The sequence below is a fragment of the Penaeus monodon genome, chromosome 16, assembly GCF_015228065.2.
Source record: "Penaeus monodon isolate SGIC_2016 chromosome 16, NSTDA_Pmon_1, whole genome shotgun sequence".
NCBI classification, from domain to species: domain Eukaryota; kingdom Metazoa; phylum Arthropoda; class Malacostraca; order Decapoda; family Penaeidae; genus Penaeus; species Penaeus monodon.
Window position 1 is genome coordinate 4,053,044 of NC_051401.1, and position 22,500 is coordinate 4,075,543.

At 37.0% G+C, this 22,500-nt stretch overlaps 3 protein-coding genes across 6 annotated transcripts in view; 1 reads left to right on the forward strand and 2 right to left on the reverse strand.

The window, feature by feature from the left end:
• LOC119582428 (protein mono-ADP-ribosyltransferase PARP3-like) overlaps window positions 1-4,489 on the forward strand; it is a 23,920-nt gene extending 19,431 nt beyond the window's left edge. The window contains exons 12-13 of the mRNA XM_037930632.1: window positions 2,501-2,665; window positions 3,450-4,489. Of these exons, the coding sequence (XP_037786560.1) occupies window positions 2,501-2,665; window positions 3,450-3,622 (338 nt within the window). The 3' untranslated portion in view covers window positions 3,623-4,489. The remainder of the gene's footprint in view (window positions 1-2,500; window positions 2,666-3,449) is intronic.
• On the reverse strand, window positions 2,886-14,664 carry LOC119582429. Of its 4 annotated transcripts, XR_005229633.1 has the most exons (11): window positions 14,522-14,664; window positions 13,464-13,542; window positions 12,630-12,808; window positions 8,782-8,904; window positions 6,887-6,941; window positions 6,647-6,771; window positions 6,287-6,395; window positions 5,891-6,002; window positions 5,425-5,550; window positions 4,995-5,305; window positions 2,886-4,945 (listed from the first exon to the last, which is right to left on the reverse strand). XR_005229633.1 is itself a non-coding variant. In XM_037930633.1 (10 exons), the coding sequence occupies exons 2-10, from the start codon at window positions 13,513-13,515 to the stop codon at window positions 5,206-5,208; spliced, it is 981 nt and encodes a 326-aa protein (XP_037786561.1). In that variant the 5' UTR covers window positions 13,516-13,542; window positions 14,522-14,664; the 3' UTR covers window positions 3,760-5,205. The 4 variants fall into 4 exon arrangements, 3 of the variants coding, with proteins under 3 accessions (XP_037786561.1, XP_037786563.1, XP_037786564.1); XM_037930633.1 differs by having other exon boundaries at window positions 3,760-5,305; XM_037930635.1 differs by having other exon boundaries at window positions 4,821-5,305; window positions 14,515-14,602.
• A 1,111-nt stretch (window positions 14,665-15,775) lies between these two features.
• Window positions 15,776-22,500, reverse strand: part of LOC119582918 — a 12,861-nt gene continuing 6,136 nt past the window's right edge. Inside the window, exons 4-10 of the mRNA XM_037931429.1 lie at window positions 21,903-22,028; window positions 21,331-21,379; window positions 19,892-20,013; window positions 18,811-18,919; window positions 18,247-18,358; window positions 16,400-16,525; window positions 15,776-16,037 (exon numbers count right to left, since the gene is read on the reverse strand). Coding sequence (XP_037787357.1) covers window positions 15,935-16,037; window positions 16,400-16,525; window positions 18,247-18,358; window positions 18,811-18,919; window positions 19,892-20,013; window positions 21,331-21,379; window positions 21,903-22,028 — 747 coding nt within the window. The 3' untranslated portion in view covers window positions 15,776-15,934. The remainder of the gene's footprint in view (window positions 16,038-16,399; window positions 16,526-18,246; window positions 18,359-18,810; window positions 18,920-19,891; window positions 20,014-21,330; window positions 21,380-21,902; window positions 22,029-22,500) is intronic.

A 22,500-nucleotide genomic window follows, 5' to 3' on the forward strand; every position in this document is an offset into this window, starting at 1 on the left:
ACAGGCCAGTCAAAAATGGATGCCTTTAAGAGAAAATAGCATTATTTTTGTGACTTGATACAGATGTATAGCATTCTATGCAATTTTAAGTTGATTTGTTTCAGCAACATATTTATCTGTGAAGTGAGCACGATAAGCACATATCTGATATATGTGACAATGTGTAGCATTTGATAATAGGACCGTGCACAAGGGTGAGAAAAAAAAGTGATTTCTAGTGGATGTAGTATTGAATAACACAAGCTTTAGGGATGAACATAAAATCCTGGAAAATGTCACTCTTGTATTGATTTACAAGGTTTTGGTCCAGTCATTTGGGAAACCTCAGAATGTCTTTGCAAGATCACATGGAGAAATCTCAAATAAGTCCTTTGTGTTTTGATATGGCCAGCAGTTTTGTAGTTTTTTTTTGTAGGTATTCAAGTTACTATTAAAGAGGATGCAAGAATAAGAGAGGCAGAAAGGCGAGAACATCCACAGGGTAATTGAACATAGTGACAGGCCATAGTATCAATACCTAATAATTGGGGGAAATTTCTCTTGTGACTGCAAGAACAAAGTGGTTATGGGCTTTTTTCTTGGCCTGGAAACTGACTGTAAATAATCTGATTAATGTCTTTATTATTTCAGAATGTCCAAATATATATTAGGACTTTGGAGATTATATGCTTGTGTTCTTTAGCCATTTATTCGCTAACAGGCTGAGAAACTAAATTAGACTTTGCTGGGTCCACATAATAACAACATTCTTAGCATTTACATCATCCCAGGCTATTACAGGGATGTGGGAAGGACCCACTAACTGTACGTAAAGAAATTTTTGTACACTGTGATATTGTCCTTAACACTAATATGATTGCTGGAGTAAGGAAACCTCCATTCAACAGGAGTAGAACAGGAAAAGTTCCCACTAACTAGTCATGCTTTAAAAACCTCAAGTAATTATTTATCTGAAAGGAACACAGCCAGAACCAAGTATTGCACATCTGACTGTGGCTGAATATAGGAAAGTGATGGCATGCATTCAGTTGTGGTCATGCCATAGCCAGCACCACAGTGTTGTGTCTGCCTCATGAGCAATGTCTGTACTGGCATATGTGTGATCTATCATTATAGCTTTTGCAAGTCAAGTATATCTTCTGCTACTGTAGAACATAATGCTTCACTGACTGTAAAAACACATGAAATGGATTTAAAAGAGTTCCTCTGAGAGTATGATTTGTGTTCTGGGTTACTATAATGTAGATTTATCACCCATTTGTGAGATATTCATAGATTGTGTTTGACATAAAGATATAAAAGCTGTCACATCTATTATTTAATTATAAAAAAAAAATGTTACAAAGAATGAAAACTTATATCAGAATATAAGAATTACTCCATCTTTCATTCAGTAAACATTGTTTATTAGTTGATTTGGTATGAATTGTTTGTGAATCCTTCATTGAAGAAGGAGTACTAGAGGCATAATCTGCTTAGAATGCTAACAATTTAGCATAAAATACAACTGTGGCACTTAACCCAATGCCAGTGGGCATTGCATTATGTCCATGCCATGCCCACTGTGAGTGTACTTTATTGTTTGTACACATAGATGGCTGCACTTGTACTAAGTCACCAATGAGTCAATTACGAGTACTGCCTGTCTCGCCTGTTTACCCTTTTCCTTGATTTTCAGAAATATTTTACATTATCTGATATTATTGTTACTAATGTCTATAATATTATAGTAATTATAATGTCTGCAATAAAAATAACACCATCGATATTTATAGAATCAGTTTAAGAAGAAAAAAAATTTCCAGACGGTTCAAGGAAAGGTGAAATTAGGTAAGGTCACACAGCCTACTAATTGACTCCTTTGTGGCTAAGCACTAGCAGAACCATCTATGTGCAGAGACATTTCATAAAAAAAAAAAAGCACAGCATTTTCCTGGTGGCATTGGGTTAATTTAAACAATGTCTTATAATAGTAGGAGGATGGTATTCAGTATTTATTTATTTATCTAAAATTTTCTGTTGTGTCAACATCCAAGATTAGTGGTGCAGTCAAAATACAGTAAAAGGTTGGGGCTTGGGAGTGAGGCCCCAGGTACAGCATTATGATAAAGTATTGTGGAAAAAGGGTAAAAATGACTTAACAACTAGAAGTGGACAGAAGATGGGAGAAGAGAAGGAAAAGGAAAGAGTGAGAAGAGAAGACCATGCAAAATTTGTTGAGGCGAAGGCTAAGGTCTAAGGTAGGGGTGATCCCCTACATTGGGCCTCTGTCTCTGTCTCTGTCTCTGTCTCCCCACGGCTACAATGAGCAAGGGATTAGGGGCGTGGCATACAGTAAGCATGAAATCATCACCCCTGAATTATTTATTTTCGGCTGTAAGACTAAGGATTCCCTAAAATTTGACCTTTCTAGCTTGTCCAGTATGAGCACCCAACTAATGCTTATCCTAAACCGTGATTTTTGCTGGAGTATATTAATATAATTTTTGTTTCATTTCAGTGGGCGTTCACTGGGGAAAGTACGAAGACGAACGGAATGTTGGTTTCATGTTCCTTGTGGAGACTGCACTCGGCAGAATGAGGTACATCAAAATGGGTAACAGTTCTCTGACCAGACCTCCAGATGGCTTCAATTCTATAGCTGCCAAGGGAAGATTAGAACCAGGTATGCTTCGCAATCTGTACTGTTTGTGTCCTGTAAATACCCACTCTTTAGCTGAATTCACCGGTCATTTTATAATTCTGATATTGGTGTTGGTCAAATTGACAACAGGAAAGATACATCAGGCATCTTTCACAGCTTGTGCTATTGATTATAAGTGTAATTTTGTAGGTAGAACTGTCTGAGTGCATAGAAAGGCTTGTAAATGGAAACACATACTGAGTAAAAATTGGAAATATTTATATATAATTAAAGGTAACCTTGTTATGAAAGTAGTCAAGTGCATACACATCCAAAGGTAATCTCAGACCAATTGGCTAAAAATTTTATAAAATGTTTTGTTAGTTTACACTTTCATTTGTAACATGTGAATCAATATGTTCACATTAACTCACCATGGTTTTATGATTATAGTACATTACCATTACTTATCACTGTTCATTTTATGGATGAAAATTTGATAAAAACAAACCATTTCATAAACAAAATTTCAGTTAATTATACTGAGAACATTTCTGGGTGCACATACCCTCAAATCATGATACTGTTCAGAAGGATTTTTTGACCTAACAGTATATAAAAAAAATAAAAAAAAATCAATATCACTTAATGGAATAGGCATATCAGATATCGTTTGATTAAGAGTGTTACACAGAATATTGAAGGTATGACTTTCAACTTTATCAAAGGACTAATTGATGATTTTACTTGCAATGAATCTTAGGGGGGGGAAAATGATCACTTTTATCAATAAATACATAACCTATCGGCATTTCTTTATTGGCAGATCCATCGAATGACGAGATGAGGAAATTTGATGGCAAAAGGGTAGTGGTACCCGTTGGGCCTCCTGTGCCTCAGAAAGAATTTGAGGCAAGCGGCTTCTTACAGAGCCAGTACGTGGTCTATGACGAAGGACAGGTGCAGCTTCGATATCTTACAAAATTTTCATTTGCTTAAGAGATGAATCCTGTGATATATATATAGATGTCTGGTATGCTTTTTGTTTGTTGATGTTAGAAGCCTATTTTTTGCTATATATATTTATTATTTTATTTAATATTTCTATCAAGCATTTGATAAATATTCCACAGATCTGATAAATTCAACAAATTTATTAATCCATAGCTCATACTGTTCATACATATTGTTAGTTATCATGGAAGACAATGCACAAAATGTATTTCATGACATGACCTGTACATGTATGTGCATAACCTTTACACACACACACAAAAATGGATATATATATTGTAATGGAGTCTAATGGCATTTCCAGTGTTTATTTTGAAATTAATATTCCTTAGTTATTTTTCCTTAGTATATACTTACATTTTTTTCAGATAGGTTTCATTAAAAATGTAAAGTGTTGTGTATATAGTCAATGTGTGTACCATGTAGTGGTAGGATTTTTTCTTTCTTTCTTTTTTTTCTCACCATTATTTTTTTCTGTATAATGTTTATTGCCATCTCAAAAAGTGTTTGAAAGGAAGTTTAATAACAGCTGGTAAAGGACCAATAAGGTGCAGAGATAACCAAAGATAAGGGACCAAGGTATTAGGTATAAAACCTAATGGGCCAGTATTGCAATTCGGACTATTCGGAAAAATACATTGAGATTGTATTGAAAACTTGAAAAGTGCACCAAATGTTACTGTGATTATGGAAGTAATGTTTTACTTGTTCATTTTTACAAGAAGCTAGTTTGTTTATAATTCAAAGGTTGCAAATGTAGGGAGTCAAGGATTTTGTTCTCTAGATATTATTCAGATCTGAATATTATTCCTTCTTTTCATAATGTATTGATCATTAATTTTCAGGATAATTTCAAGGCTTTTTTTTTTCACCCACAATATCTGTTTTCTAGCAGTAAATAATATCAAAACTAGACCATACAAAAAAGAATTTGTAGTATTACTGAGAATTAGTCAAAGGACAACTGTCTGATAGGATCAAGCTTTTTTTTTTATGTTTAAATATTTTAAAGTTCTCACAATGATACACTGATGTTAACAGAAGAGTAAACATATTTAACTAAATATATATTCCAACAATCTTTCTAAACTCTCTCTTCCCTTTTCTTCATGTAGCTTGTAGTTTATGCCATGGATATAGAAAAAAAACAGTGCATAAGAATCAGAAAGAGAAAAAAAAGAGATTCTCCATTCAGCATAATTTCCTCAATTTATTGCCCTTTTGTGGGGTAAAAGACAGACAAGATGACAAATACTGAACCATTCATTCTTTCCTTACATCTAAAATTATGCTAAGAAATTTAAGGTTGTAATAAGCACAAGTTGTCTTCAGTAATCCCACCAACTAGGATTAGAATGTTGATGGCTTCAATTTCAAGATTGTAAAACTCTTTTTATGATGCTTCTACTAAAGTATTTGATATAATTATTTCAGGAATGGAATTCCACTCATTTCACACACACACACACACACCCACACAGTATATCATATGAACTAATCATATCTGCATCAATGTAACACAAGACCATCTGCTGGTGTGAGAAGCTGTTTTCCCTTTATGACTTGACTCACTCAGTTTCATGGGCAAGGAGACACAGGGGACTGTGGGAGCTTTGGCATTCGTCATCAGAGATGAAGTAGAAGTGCTCATAGGTTATAGCACTGCACCTGTGTGAAATCATAATACATTAGCAAAGTATCCAAATTTTTTTTTTTTTTTTTTTATGGTTTCTTCCAGATAATTGACTCACTAATGGTAATCATTTAGTTGATGCTGTTGGTCTTACCATCCCTGCTTGCGTTGCTTGGGTGCCTGAATGTAGTTGTAACATGGGGCTTCAGGAAGAGCAGTCGGAGGGTTGCTGAAGGGGTCTGTGTGAGGAGGCGACCGAGGAACACAGGAGCTGCTGTACCTATTGACATTTAAGATGGGATGGTAAGGATTATTAAGGTTATTTCAGGTCTAAATTGTGTTCAAGAAACCAATCTGGCCATTACACAACAGTGAATAATTCTTTGGCTAACTACGGTCTAATCTAGTTTGATAAATCACTCCACGCTGCAATTTCATTAAAAAGCCTAACCAAAGAGTCAAACAAAAACACAGTAATGGGTACACAAAGATAAAAATGAAAAAACACCACAATTCCATTTTATATTACAAATGTTTCCTTTTTATATCAGAGAAGTGTTGCCATTTGACACCTTACGCTAATACATCAGGGTAATCAGAAGTCTAACCAGCTCACGTACCTCTCAGCCCAATAGGGAGCTCCCAAAGGCATAGGTGTCTCATCGCTGACCCACGCCCAAGCATTGACATCCATGTCGTACCTCCCTCCGATCCAGAAATCGGTCGTTAACACTGCAACGCATTTCACAATCTCTCAGTTCCACTGCATATCTATAATTTGCTTGCTACGTCTTTGGTGATAGTTTTCTTGCTGTGCCGTAGTTAGTTTTATTCAATTACTCACTTGAACAATTATTAGTAGTAGTAATAGTAAGTACAATCCAGACAAAAGTGCTGAACAATTAGATTTTCTGTATATTATATTTCATCCGAAAGCATGGTTTACTCGATTTGTATACTCATTACAAAAGGGGCAAATGCTGGGGATATAGAACTTCCATGACATGCAAACTCACAAGCTTCCTTTAGATGGTCGATCACATGTCCAAATTCTTGTAGGGTCTTGAAAGTCAGAAGGTCGCCAAAAATGGATTTGCAAAACTGTCGAGCTTCAGGCCAGGGAACCTAAAGAAAAGAAAAGCATTTTTACGATATTTGCGATACTACTCACCAAGCACTGGCTCTGTGATACAACCAAAGAAAGAAAAATATGAAATCACCCTATTAAATTATTTCCACATGTACTTGTCTACTTATAAAAAAAAAACATGGGTTGCATTCCTATACAGGCTGATTACAAGTCGGTTTATCAATGCACTTCCAAATTTTAAACACTAAAATTTTAGAGACTTTAAAACAAACTGCAACCACCATACCTTGGCAAGTGAAAAGAAGGCTAAGCATTTACCACCCACTCTTGTGTAAAGCATGGGGCACTCTGGGTATTTCTGAGCGAGAGTTGAATTCACCACAGCAGTCATCAAAGACACGGCCTCATCCGCTGAAATTTGAATATGGGTTATTAATGGTGCCCGTGTAGCTGCATATATTATCTCGTCTAAGTTTGTAATACAAGTAGTAAATGAAATTGAGTTGTATTATCATTTTTAACTTACAAAGGGTCATCCCTTTAAATTCTTCCTCGATAACCAGCTGCCTCTGTTTCACCATCTGGTTTGAATGAAAAAAAGAGACATTATATATATATATATATATATATATATATATATATTATATATATATATATATATATATATATATATATATATATATATATATATATAAATTTTTTTTTTTTTTTTTTTTTTTTTGGGGGGGGAGGGTGTATGTGTGCGTGTGCGTGTGCGTGTGCACCTGTGTGTAAGTATTCTACATGTGTCTGGAGCACCACAAACTACGAAATCCCCTGTAGATATTTTAAGATTTCGACTGGGCCCAATATAAGCCACCAAGTACGTTTCTAAATTCACATCAAGCAGCAGATTGCATTCACCTATTTATCCATCTATTCTTTTAACTGTTTTAGAAACTCATATGAAATTAAAAAGAAAAAATAGTAGATTGAGACTGTGACTGAGATTGAGACCGAGACATATTTTGACAGAGTGGCGGAGATGATGATGAGGATGATGATGAGGATGATGATGAGGATGATGATGAGGATGATGATGAGATGATGGGATGGATGATGATGAGGATGGATGATGATGAGGATGGATGATGATATGAGGATGATGATGAGATGATGTGAGATGATTGATGATGAGGATGATGATGATGATGAGGATGATGATGAGGGATGATGAGATGGGATGGATGAGGATGATGATGATGAGGATGATGATGATGAGGATGGAGAGAGATGGATGATAGGATGATGATGATGAATGATGATGATGAGGATGATGATGAGATGATGATGATGAGGATGATGATGATGGATTGATGATGATGAGGATGATGATGATGAGGATGATGAGGGGATGATGATGATGAGGATGATGAGGATGATGATGATGAGGATGATGAGGATGATGATGATGAGGAGGGATGAGGATGATGATGAGGATGATGATGATGAGGATGATGATGAGGGAATGATGATGATGAGGATGATGATGGGTGATGAGGATGATGATGATGAGGATTGATGATGAGGATGATGATGAGGATGATGGTGATGATGATGATGATGAGGATGATGATGATGATGAGGATGATGATGTATGAGGATGATGATAGATGGGGTGAGATGATGAGGATGAGATGAGGATGATGAGGATGAGGATGAGGATGAGGATGAGGATGATACTGATGATGATGACGATGAGGATGATACTGATGATGATGACATGGTATGTACGTTACGCTGTCCTAGCAAAAAAGATCGGGATATTAATATAAATCACCCTGAGCTGCTAAAAAAAACAATATAAAGGACATTTATTATCATGTTTCTTAGCGATAGATAAAATTACGATAAGGAGAGTAATATGAGAATGCAAACTCACTATAAATATTCTTGCCATTATCATTATCTTTTTGTTGTTGAGGAACTTATGATAACTGAACAAGACAAAGTGAAAAAAAATGTAGGATATATATTTTTTAATAACAAAAGTATTACACCTGTGAATCTTCTTTCCCCCCCCCCCCAAAAAAAAAAAAAAAAAAAAAAAAAAAAACGAAAATATATATATAATTTGATGGAAAAAGTCGGTGTAGTCTTCATTTTTTTTTTTTTTTTGTATGTTTTGTGTTTCCAAAAAAAAAGGTGGAGCTACTGTATTTAAATCTTGTGTATGATAACTGTCTGAACAAAAAATGTAGATAATGCTCATGTATTCATTTATCTATCTCTATCTACTCATCTATTTATTTAATTATGTATTTACTTATTTACTTATTGTTATTATTGGGGGGGGCAGTATATGTAAACACATTTTATAATATAAAACAGACAATTACAAGTTGGTTCTTTTCAACCAAGACCATGACACGAAACACTCACCTCACACATTTGGGAATCCACACTTCTCCGGCACTGATCTCTGTTGCAGAAGTCTTCATAACTACGACATCCACTGCAATACACGGAGGAACCACCACAAGATGTTCTGTCGAAAGTCCATAGCTAAGAGGGGAGAAGAAAAAGAAGTTTGTTATTGCTTAGTGTCTGTGATAGGCTGTGCAGTTTCCGCCGTTGCGGGAAGCGGTTATGATTTTTTTTTCTATCTCTTATTCTGTTAGGGAGGGGGAAGGGAAGTGAAGAGAAGAGAAAAGAGAAGTCTGATTTGGTCTGATAAATTTATTGCTTCCAGTGGACGACAGACAATTTTATAGAGCTGATAAATTTATTGCTTCCAGTGGACGACAGACAATTTTATAGAGAAGTCCAAAGATGCATAACCGTGTCATGCAGGGCACTTTGTGAACTATATATACACATACTTATATGAATATGCCACCCCCTGGCGGTCCTATAGTGGGGTAGAACATGGCCCAAGCCGCGCTCCCTTCTGCCTGCAGAGAGAGGTCTCTGGGTCAAGTGCTGCCTTGATGACATTGTAGTAGTGAGGTGCGAGATGGGGAGAGTTCAGGCATCTAACGCTGAAATAGGCGTGACTGATTTGGGGGAAAAAAATCCAGCGGTTCCAGTGATGGCTTTGAGAGTTGGCAGAGTTGGGTGAAAGGCAGTCAACGACAGATCTCAAATACAACACAGACGGTTTTGGCCGAAGGGATAGAGACTGGTGGCACAGTTGACAAGCCACCTGATGGAGGTGAAGCGCTGCTGTAGTCGGTCCAGGAGGCCCTTGACAACGGGTGGATTGTCTGTCGCACCTAAGGAAAAAGTTACCGCGAACAGCAAGAGATAGCTCTGCCTCCTATGGTGAAATCTGGGAGTTCTTAGGTTGGAGATTTTTTTTTTCTAATTGTAGTTCCGGGATGCCAGGGAGAAGAGAGAGTAAGGGGGCATAAGCCAACAGCAGTGGACCAAGAACACCCCTTGAGGACCCACTCGAAATTTTAGACTAATGGCACCATTTTAAAAAGGACAACAGTAAACACCAAATTCCACTAGCCAATCAAAGACTATTTATTTGCACTGTCATAAAGCACTTTGAAGGTCTATGAATGCTACACTGATGGGGGAGAGGCGGAAGTAATGTTCTGGAAGGCAATGTGTGTCCCTCGAAAAACACAGTCGACGTGAGAGCTTGGGTTGCAGGGGGAAGAGCAGACGGCTGAGTCTGCAAGCCACCTGACGGAGGTGAACGGGCGAGAGAGAGAAAGAAAAATGGGGGCAAGAGAGAGAGAGAGAGAGAAAAGAAAAATGGGGGCAAGAGAGAGAGAGAGAGAGAAAGAAAAATGGGGGCAAGAGAGAGAGAGAGAGAAAGAAAAATGGGGGCAAGAGAGAGAGAGAGAAAGAAAATGGGGGCAAGAGAGAGAGAGAGAGAAAGAAAAATGGGGGCAAGAAGAGAGGAAAGAAAAAATGGGGGCAAAAAAGAGAGAAAAAAAAAATGGGGGGAAGAGAGAGGGGAAAAAAAGAGAGAGAGAGAGAGAGGGGAGAAAAAAGGGGAAAGAGAGAAGAGAGAGAAGAAAGAAAAGAAAATGGGGCAGAGAGAGGAGAGAGAGGAGAAAAGAAAATGGGGGCAGAGAGAGAAAGAGAAAGAAAAAGGGGGGGAGAGAGAGAGAAGGGGGAAAGGGAAAAAGGGCGAGAGAGAGAGAGAAAAGGGGAGAAGAGAGAGGAGAGAAAGAAAAGGGCAGAGAAAGAAAACGGGCGAGAGAAAAAAAACGGGGGAGAGAGAAGAAAACGGGCGAGAGAAAGAAAACGGGCGAGAGAAAGAAAACGGGCGAGAGAAGAAAACGGGCGAGAGAAAGAAAACGGGCGAGAGAAAGAAAACGGGCGAGAGAAAGAAAACGGGCGAGAGAGGAAAAAAAGGGGAAGAGAGGAGAAAACTGGGGAGAAGGAACGGGGAAGGAAAAAGGCAAAAAGAAAAAGGGCGGGAAAGGAAAAGGCAGGCACGAGGCGGCCCCGGAAGAGAAAAGGGGGGGGGGGGGGAAGGAAGGAAAGGGGGGGGAGAGAAAGGGCCGGGGGGGGGAGGGAATGGCCGGGGGGGAGGAAAGGCCAGGGGGGGAAAGGGGCAAAGGAAACGGGGGGAGAGGAAAGGCAGGGGAGAAAAGGGCCAGGGGAGGAAATTGGAGGGGGGGAGGAAGGAAAGGGGGGGAGAGAAAGGGCAGGAAGGCGGGGAGGAAGGAAAAGGGGGGGGGGAAAGGGCAAAAGGAAAGGGGGAGAAATGGCCGGGGGGGAGAGAGAAAGGCCGGGGGGGGAGGAAAGGCGAGGGGGAGAAAGGCCGGGGAGGAAATGGGCAGGGGGGAGAAAAGGCCAGGGGGGAAAAAAAGGCCAGGGAGGAAAAGGCAGGGGGGGAGAGGAAAAAAGGGCCAGGGGGGGGAGGAAAGGAGGAAAAGGGGGGGAGGAAATGGCCAGAGGGGAAAGGGCAATAGGCCGGGGGGAGAGGAAAACGGCCAAAAGGGGGGAAAGGCAAATTTGGGAAAAAGGGGAGGAGGAAAACAGGGGGGGAGAAAAAGGCCCGGGGGGGAGGAATAGGGGGGGGGACCTTGGGGGGGGGGGGCAATTTTGGGCCAGGGGGGGGGCAATATTGGCCAGGGGGGGAGGCAATTTTGGGCCCAGGGGGGGGAGGAATATTGCCAGGGGGGGGAGGCAAATGGCCAGGGGGAGGCAATATTGCCAGGGGGGGAGGCAATTTTGGCCAGGGGGGGAGGCAATATTGGCCAGGGGGGGGAGGCAATATTGGCCAGGGGGGGAGGCAATATTGGCCAGGGGAGAGGGGGTATAGGAAAGGCAATATTGGCCGGGGGGGGGGGGTATGGGGGTATTGGGGATGAGCCCCCTATCGCCCCCCCCCCCCTTCTCGGGCAGTCGTGCACACCCAGCCACGGCAACTTGTATTACTGAATACATTCTTTAACGAGTTGCCATCCGTATTGTAAAATTACATTCATTTTAAGAGTTTCTAGATATCTTAAGAGCTTAATATTCCCTTATGGGGACCTAATTTCGACCGGATACCTAAACATCTCATTACACTATTAGCTATAGCATTATAACTATTGACATATATTACCCGGAATTATTTACTTATTACCGAATGTCAATCCAGTACCTTATTCTCATTCTAAACAACGCAAAACAATTGCCTTAACACTAGGACAGACCCCCTATTATTGTTCAGTAATGTACCTTTGAAATAATGGTACCTATGAGGAATCATGCTCAGCTCATAATCATCTGACCAAGTGTACCTCAATTTTGCACGAACATACATCAGAACTCTTACCTCATACTCTAAACCTGGGGGGGGGTCATCACTTGGAACTTTCCACCTCATCATGCTAAACCTCTTCACCTCATCACTCTAAACTCTCACCTCATTACTCTAACTTATTCACCTCATTACTCTAAACTCTTCCTCATTACTCTAAACTCTACCTCATTACTCTAAACCTTCACTCATACTCAAATTACCCATTACTCTAATCTTCACCTATTACTCTAAACTTCACCTCATACTTACTCTTCACTATAATTACTCTAAAATATTCACCTCATCACTCTAAACTCTTCACCTCATCACTCTAAACTCTTCACCTCATTACTCTAAACTCTTCACCTCATTACTCTAAACTCTTCACCTCATTACTCTAAACTCTTCACTTCATCACTCAAATCAATTCAACTTATTCTAAACAACTCACCATTTTATTTTAGCCAATGCGCCTCATATCTAATCTCATCCCACACTATATGCCTTAAAGTAATTCACCGTTACCCACCTCGCAAAGTTTCGCATGCTCATCAGACCTGTCCGGACAGTCAGGTCTCCCATTGCAAACGGTGGAGACGGAGATGCATTTGTCGTCTCTGTTGCAACGGATCTGGTTGGAACTGCAGGAGGATGTGGCGCCTCTTGAAGATGAGGCGGCGGCACTTAAAAACGCGGTGGCTCTCTCTCCTGAAAATCATAGAAATGCCAGAGCTTAAAAAAAAGTACGAATATTGTCTACTTAGATTCCACTTCATCTCAATTCTCTCAATTCCTCGTTTTCTCATTTCCTTGTCTCCTCCTTTCCTCGTTTGCTTTGTGCGTGTGCTGTGTGTGTGCTGTGTGCGTGTGTGTGCTGTGTGCGTGTGCTGTGTGCGTGTGCTGTGTGCGTGTGCTGTGTGTGTGTGCTGTGTGCGTGTGCTGTGTGCGTGTGCGTGTTTTGTGCTTGCGCGTGCTTGCGCGTGTACTTGCGCTTCAGTCCCATAATATCACTTGCCATTGTCTGCCATGCCCACGTCCGGCGTTCTTTTCCGCATCCCCTTGAAGTACAGACATTTCTTCTTTTGCTATAGCTTTGTTCTATTCCTATTTGGGGTCGGTATATAATCTGGTTCTGGCAGATATGTATGTTTTTTTGTTTTTTGTTTTTTTTAATGAATGGATGCCCATCCTGACGTCAAACCTCTCTAGTACGGCTTGAAACCGGCACTGACTGGGGTGACTTGCCGACCCAGTGGCTAGTACCGAATACCAATACTAACAGTCTAAAAGGTAGTGTGTAGTTGGTGATTAGTTTTTCCCCCTAATAATAACTTCAAACACAAGAAAACAAGGGATAACTCACCTAAAAGTAGGAGCGTAGCCATCCAGAACAGCAGTTGAGTGGTTGAAGCCATTTGGAAACCTCGGATCTACAGCACTACCTGTGTATATATGTGTATATATATATATATATATATATATATATATATATATATATATATATATATATATATACATTTTTTATTATTATTCCCCTGTGATAATCTGTGTGGAAATTATACCATGTCATATAGTATCACGTGAACACCCGACAAGATCATCTTTGCTTGTAACTTGCAACTGCTTATAACATGGCTCAATTGTTGTTCGCAAACTCCGTTAACAAAATAGACGTTACGGCTGCAGATAAGCTAAAATCAAGCGCTTCCAACACATATATACCACATTATGAATAGAGTAACTTGCAGGCGTTATATCAGCTTAATTCCCTCATCCAGGTTAAAAAACTCTTGTCAGCTGTGAGTAATGGTTACAACCCAACCCAGACAGACAGACAGACACAAAATGGGTGTGTATGTATGTGTGTACGTATATCGAGGGGGGGAGGGGGAGAGAAGGAGGGAGGGAGGGAGGGAGGAAGGGGAGAGAGAGAGAGGAGAGAGAAAGAGAGAGAGAGAGAGAGAGAGAGAGAGAGAGAGAGAGAGAGAGAGAGAGAGAGAGAGAGAGAGAGAGAGAGAGAGAGAGAGAGAGAGAGAGAGAGAGAGAGAGAGAGGGGGGGGGAGAAGAGAAGAATGAGTGAGTGAGTGGTGTGTGTGTGTGTGTGTGTGTGTGTGTGTGTGTGTGTGTGTGTGTGTGTGTGTGTGTGTGTGTGTGTGTGTGTGTGTGTGTGTGTGTGTGTGTGTTCTATCTTGAAGGAGACGCACTTAACAAGTTACTGATAATCAGTTGGTTATCAACAGGCTCGCCGATGAGAATTATTTTGAAATTAAAACAAAATACAATACATGTAGCCTTCAGCCACAGCATCCCTTCTTTGCCCCATTAAAAACAAGTACTTTACAGTAGTTTCACCATGATTCAACAGGCAGTTAAGAGTCGACTCACCCTTCTAAAACTGAGGTATATTAACATACGTTTTACCTTAGAGACAGAGTAAGCGTAGCAGCCTGCGTGTGTTGGGTGTTACTTTAAGACTGAGTTGAAGTTCTGTTTGTGTCTCGCAGGAAGGCTACACTGAGCTGTACGGGTTCACATGATTAGATCGTGTTCTCTCTCTCTCTCTCTCTCTCTCGGTCTCTCTCTCGGTTTGTCTTTCTCTCTCCCTCTCTCTATCTCTCTATCTATCTCTCTACCTCTCTATCTATCTCTCTACCTCTCTATCTATCTCTCTATCTCTCCATCTATCTCTTTATCTATCTATCTCTCAATCTATCTATCTATCTCTCTATTTATCTCTCTATCTATCTATCTCTCTCTATTTATCTCTCTCTCTCTCTCTCTCTCTCTCTCTCTCTCTCTCTCTCTCTCTTTCATCCCCCACACAAGCATGCATTTAAAGGGTCATGCCTCCAAATGTTTAAGTCTTTCCACTACAACTTCAAGTCTCATGTGTTATATCTATATCCTATGAAAGAGTACGCACGTACATGCGGGGTTCCTCATAATGCACTTTTAATTTCGAAGGACATTAGGGCAATAAAAAGAATGTGTGAATCAAGACATATTTTAGAGGTTTTAATATTGATGGAAATTGTACTATTGATAATACATGGATAATAATTATTATAATAATGATGAGGATAATAATAGTAATAATAGAAATAATAATAGTAATAATAGAAATAATAATAGTAATAATAGAAATAATAATAATAATGATGATGATGATAATAATGGTAATAATAATTATGATAATAGTAATAGTAATAATAATAATGATAATAATAGTAATGTTGATTGTTTCGAAGCGTCAAGGGTAAAAGGTAGAAAGAAAGAAATGCTCTGTTTTTGTCACTACTTAGTAAAACAAACGTATGATGGAATCCTTGAATACAGTATTGTAAATTAAATTTTACATGAAATAAAAATAAACCAATGAAAAAAAAACAGGAAATAAAAATATGCCACGTTCCTTTCCTATGTAATCCACAAGTGTTTCAAACCAATGAAAACCAGAAAATAAAAATATGTCACGTTTTTTTCCTATGCAATCTACATGTATTTCAAACCAATAAAAAAATACATACATTATATATAATATATATATAATATAATATATTATATAATATATATATAATATACTATATTATATATATATATATATATATATATATATATATATATATATATATATATATATATATATATATATATATATTTGCCTCGTTTTTTTTCTATGTACTCAACATGTATTTCAAACATATTCGTTTTAAAGACAGTAACTGGCCCAGCATAGCTCTCAGAGGCATAGCCAAATGTAAGAATAACTATATCTAAAGAAAAAAATAATTCTGTAACCCACGAGTAACACCTTAAGATCTATTTCAAAGTCCCCTACTCATGTGGCATATGAGTAAGAACGCACAGGGGGCTGCAAGAACGTTGGCACTCCTCGTCCGTGATGTAGTAGTGGTGTTCGTAGGTCATGGCACTGCACCTAGAAAAGGAAGTTTATTTTTGTGATGAGAGGACGGTGTACTCAAGCTGACATTACTCCCGAAACTAAACCCCGCAGAACGGCCATTGTTATCGACTTTTCTTTTTAGTTATTTCTCTCTTGTCAGTTAGTTTGTTTGCTTTTTCCTATGACTATTTCTATTATTCGTGAGCTCTCTCACTACTTATCAATCTTATCGGTAATTTCTCTTATCAGTTATATTTCTCTCATTACTCATTTCTCACGCCTCATTCGGATTTTAAAATAAAAAAGACGAAAATCCTCAAAAGTTCTGCTCGAAATATATTTATCCATAAATGAACAGACAAAAAAAGGGGGGAAAAATATCCATGCTCCTTTACCATCCCTGCTGGCGCTGCTGGGGTGACTGGACGTAGTAATAGCATGGGGCTTCAGGCAAAGCACTCGGGGGATCACTGAAGGGGTCTGTGTGAGGAGGCGACCGAGGAACACACGGGGTAATGTACCTGAAGACATTAAACCAAATGTTAAGCGGTTTATAAGCTATACTATAAACAGGAACACACGGGTAATGTACCTGAAGACATGGCACCCTGTGGTATTCTGTTTATATGCTATACTATGAAGAGATTGCGTTGGAACGTGTTTCGTGTGCAGGATGATATTTGTTGATATACGTTTATACAACAAAATAGAATGAGTATGAATATGAATGTAGGGAAAAAATCAAAACAGTGACAACAATATACATATACATATAGATAGATACACATACACACACACACACACAAACACAAACAAACACACACACACACACACACACACACATACATACATATACATACACACACACATATATATGTATGTATGAATATACATATATATAATATATATATATATATATATATATATATATATATATATATATATATATATATATATATATATATATATATATATATATATATAAGGCCGCGGTGGCCGAGTGGTTAAGAGCATCGGACTCAAGACTGCCACGACGGCAATCTGAGTTCGAGGGTTCGAGTCACCGGCCGGCGCGTTGTTCCCTTGGGCAAGGAACTTCACCTCGATTGCCTACCTAGCCACTGGGTGGCCAAGCCAGCCCAAGTCAGTGCTGGTCCCAAGCCCGGATAAAGTAGAGAAAATGATTACCTAAAATATAACACCGGCACTCTCCGTGGAAAGGAACTGGGGACCCTACCACGTACTCACTCCAAGAGCATCACAACATGAAAAACTACAATTTAGTATCATGCTGTGACCACGGCGGCTCAAACATGAACCAACGGTTAAAAAAAAGGAAAAAAATAAAAATAAATAAATAAATATATATATATATATATATATATGTGTGTGTGTGTGTGTGTGTGTGTGTGTGTGTGTGTGTGTGTGTGTGTGTGTGTGTGTGTGTGTGAATATACATATTTATATAAATATATATAGATGTATATTCATACATATATATTATTATATATTATATAATATTTATATATATATATATATATATATATATATATATTGTGGGTGTGTGTGTGTATGTGTGTGTGTGTGTTTGTTTGTTTGTTGTTAATGATGGCAATAGTAATAATGATAACAATAACAACAATAACATTAATAATGATAATTATAATGAAAATAATGTTAATGATTCTGATACTGATAATGATTATAGTGACAATAGTAATCATAATGAACAATAATGATAAAGATAACGATAATAATAATGATAATAATAATAATAATAATAATAATAATAATAATAATAATATAATGATAGTAATTATAACAATAATAGCGATAATATGATATAACATTGTTTAATAATAATGATAATAATAACAATAATAATAACAAAATCAACAAGACCGAATAATGACAACAATGACATTAACGGCAAAATCAACAGTAATAGCAACATTCATAAAAAATATTATGCAATGCAGTGTTCTATTCTAGAAAAAAGAAAAACTGGCAACTCACTAAAACTTCAGATCTAACAATTAATCTCATTTTCACGTTTGTTTGGTGTATATAACAATCATATACAATTTTTATCTTTCTACTACTTTACACTATTTTGTGTCTTATTATTCTTTATCATTCTAATTTATCTTATTTTTTCTGGTAAGTTGGCGAATCGGAATACGCCACGTGAGTTGCCAGTTTTTTTTTTCCTCGACGGAGTATATAAACCGATGACACGTACTTTTCGCCCCAGTAGGGAGAACCCAGAGGCATGGGCGCTTCTCCAGCAACCCACGCCCACGAATTCACATCCATGTCGTATCTGCCGCCGATCCAGAAATCGGTCGTAAATACTGTAACGTTGATATATAAATTATATTATTCTCTGTATAACACGTTGCGTCTGTGCCATTGCATTTATTAAATCAAGAGCAAGGAGCTGTTGAATAAAATGGTAATGAAAATGCTGATAATAATAATGATGATGGTGGTAATAATAATAACGACAATACTAATAATAATTTTCATAATAATAATAGTATTAATAATGATAATAGTAGTAGTGACGGTAATGATAATAATAATAATAATAATAATAATGATAATGACAGTGATGATAATAATAATAATAATATAAAAAATCATGATGATAATAGTGTTAAAGATCATGATAACAATAATAAAAATTACATTTAAAAAAAAAATCACGATAATAACAATAACAATAACAATGATAACAATAATATTACATAGAACGTTTCTTACGAATAATGTAAAAATATGCATTGAACACTTTCACACTCACGGGAAGTTTTCATATGTTGTATTACTTGCACGAAATCTTCTATGTTGTCCAAGGTCACAAGGTCACCGAATATGGACTTGCAGAACTGCCTCGCTTCCGGCCACGGCACCTGTAACATGCACACACCTGAGTCATGCCAAGTATGCGTGTTTATAGCATTGAAAACGACGCAATTGTTGTTAGTTAGATGTATGCATGTATATCTGTTAGTCTCGCTATCGATATATCTGTATGTGTGTACATATATGTGTGTGTGTGTGTGTGTGTGTATATATATATATATATATATATATATATATATATATATATATATATATATATATATATATATATATATATAAATGTGTGTGGTGTGTGTATGTATGTATATATGTTGTTGTATATATATATATATATATATATATATATATATATATATATATATATATATATATATATATATATATATGAGTGTGATGTGTGTGTGTGTGCATATGTGTGCGTGCGTGTTTTTTATGCTAGTCAGCATGTTTTTTTCTCCATTTGTTTGATATACTAAATCTAACTAAAAACAATGTTATTTTTTTTTGTAAAAAAATAAAATAAAATGAAATAAGGGGGGGGGGATAAGAACTTTTAAAACAGGAATTTCATAACCATATTTATAACATGTGTCACATTTCTTATATAAAAAAAAATTTTAAGCACTCTATAACACATACATAAATAAGTGCGAGGCAAACTATGATAAAATTCAGTTATGCTTAGTTCCCTCGGAGCTACATAAATCACTTAAAAAGAGAGAGGGGAAAAATTATATATAAGTTTTAATAAAGGGTTTCTGCAAATTACGTGAGATAAATGAGAATTTTCTCACTTTTTTGCACTTATCGCTTAGGGAGTTCTGGGAATTCCCCGAGAAAAATGAGAAACTTTTTTTTTTTAATGCGAAAAACGGTCTTTATTTTTCCCTTTCTTTTCTTTAATACGTTTAATAAGCGAGTTCTACATATTAACCGAGAAAAACAATTTTTGTTTCTTGATTTTTTTTATTATACTTTTTAATAAGAGAGAGGAAAAAGGGAGAAATATCCACACTTACCTTCGAAAGAGAGAAGAACGCCAGGCAGTGATTTCCAATACGTTCGTAGAGCATGGGACAACCCGATTTGGAAGTCAGTGTTGCGTTAACAGCCGTCGTCAGTAAATCTACAGTACCTTCGGCTGAAAGTGAATGGGTGAAGTCGAAGGTAAAAAGTCTACTAAGATCTTTGAAACTCGGGTCATTTTTTCTATATATATTTTTTTTCTTTTACTTTTTCTTTTTTGACCTAATGCAGGTACGTACGAATGATACGTGAGTATGTATGAGTACCACACAGCCCATCATTGAGGATGAACGTGAGGATTAGCTTAATTTCGTCATTCAATACTATCTGTAGACGTTTCTTTTTTCAGCTAAACTAAAGACTATTCCGTGTTGTTTTCCGTGTACACAAGACACACTGAACCCACTCGTTCTTTTGCACAGGTACAAGAGAGTGCTATCTTCACGCATGGATAACAACGATGAAATAAATGTAAACCAGTCGTATTTTATGGCTAGTCTTTTTTTTAACAGTTCGTCTTTTGCAGCCGTAGATCCATTTATGGTCATAAGAGCAGGAAACAACAGAGGTGGGACTGTGCTTCCGCTTCTCTTGGCATTATATATATATATATATATATATATATATATATATATATATATATATATATATATATATGTGTGTGTGTGTGTGTGTGTGTGTGTGTGTGTGTGTGTGTGTGTGTGTGTGTGTGTGTGTGTGTGCGTGTGTGTGTGTGTGTGTGTTTGTGTGTGTGTGTTTGTAAGCTTATGTATATGCAAATATGTGTTTATACTGCCCTACAAATGTGTCTGTGTGGGTACTCACTGATACTAATAATGAACAGCATTCATGGTGACAAATGTAGAAAAAAGTATGAATGAGAATGGATATCTTCACAGCAGTTTCGACTATATATATATATATATATATATATATATATATATATATATATATATATATATATATATATATATTTCCGATGAAGATCTAGTTCAAATACACCTCTTGCGTTGTGAAGATATTCATTCTCATACTTGCAATACTAGTATGATATTTACCTCAATGGCTGCGGGTACGTGGACCCATTCCTTTAATTTTTGGAAATATGTGTTTCTAACGCCATTACTATCATTATTACTATCATTATTCACATCATGATTATTATAATGATATTAGAATACTAATAGCAATAAAGATGAAAAAGCATCTTTTCGAAAAATCAAGAAAAAAGGTTGAGAGATATTGATAATCTTCGTTGACCCCATAGTGACTAAGCCCTCTATGTACATTGATAACAAGTAAATATATAATAAATGGTAAATGAAAAAAAAAATAAATAAATAAAAGTAGGTTTCAAATGCTGTTAATAATAGTAAACCCAGTGTACTATCGTCTACGTCTGTCATGTTCAGTACAGAGATACCTAACTCACACAGTTCCATGTTATCATCGAAGATATTTATTCGCCTTTTGTTCACCATCTGCAAAAAACAGATTTTGGTAATGCAAGTAGCCATGTAATATACTTTATATGTGAGAGCAATGATATTTTTTTCAAATTTATTCATGTTTTTATTCATGTTTTTTTTTTTTTTTTTTTGCATATTCCTCTTTTTTTCCGAAATATGAATATAGTTTCAGTGCGCTTTCGTTGACTCAAACTTCTTCAGCAAGATTCGGTGGTCATCTTGATTGGAAACAGCGTGTTTCATAAGATCACCAGTCATCTTTTAGAAGTCTGAGAGAACACAAGCAAAAGAAGATGATGATGATGATGATGATGATGATGATGATGATGATGATGATGATGATGATGATGATGATGATGATGATGATGATGATGATGATGATGATGATGATGATGAAGAAGAAGAAGATGAAGAAGAAGAAGAAGAAGAATTTATATATATATATATATATATATATATATATATATATATATATATATAGACAGATAGGTAGATACTGCAAGTCAAAAAATAAATGAATAAATTAGAGCTTTACCTCGCAAGCCTTGGGGTCCACACGGTCAGCACAGTAGCTACAATATGCACTGAATGAAAATTCACAGTACCCATAACGGCAGTCTGGACGAACAGCATTGCAGTCGAAATTCAAGAATTTCCAAATCTGAAACGGCAAAATGGAAAGATTTTGAGAATGGTCTGAGATAGGCGTCGGTGCTTATAGACATACATGTATCTGTGTGTGTGTGTGTGTGTGTGTGTGTGTGTGTGTTTACTATATATACATGTATATGTATATATATATATATATATATATATATATATATATATATATATTATATTATAATATATATATAACATATATTAAAATATAAATATATATATATATATATATATATATATATATATATATATATATATATATATATATATTATATATATGCTCTAAGCAAAGACTGGAAAAATCTGCCCAGGGTCTATATATAAGTATTTGCATAGACCTTGAACCTGGCGCTGCCAAGCCCTTGCCATCGCGCCGTCGCCTGTAGAAGGCCGCGCCACGACACCATTGTCTCCCTACCCATTACCGCATAATCGTGCGAATGCGAAGATGGAGCCTAAACTTCGGATTAAGA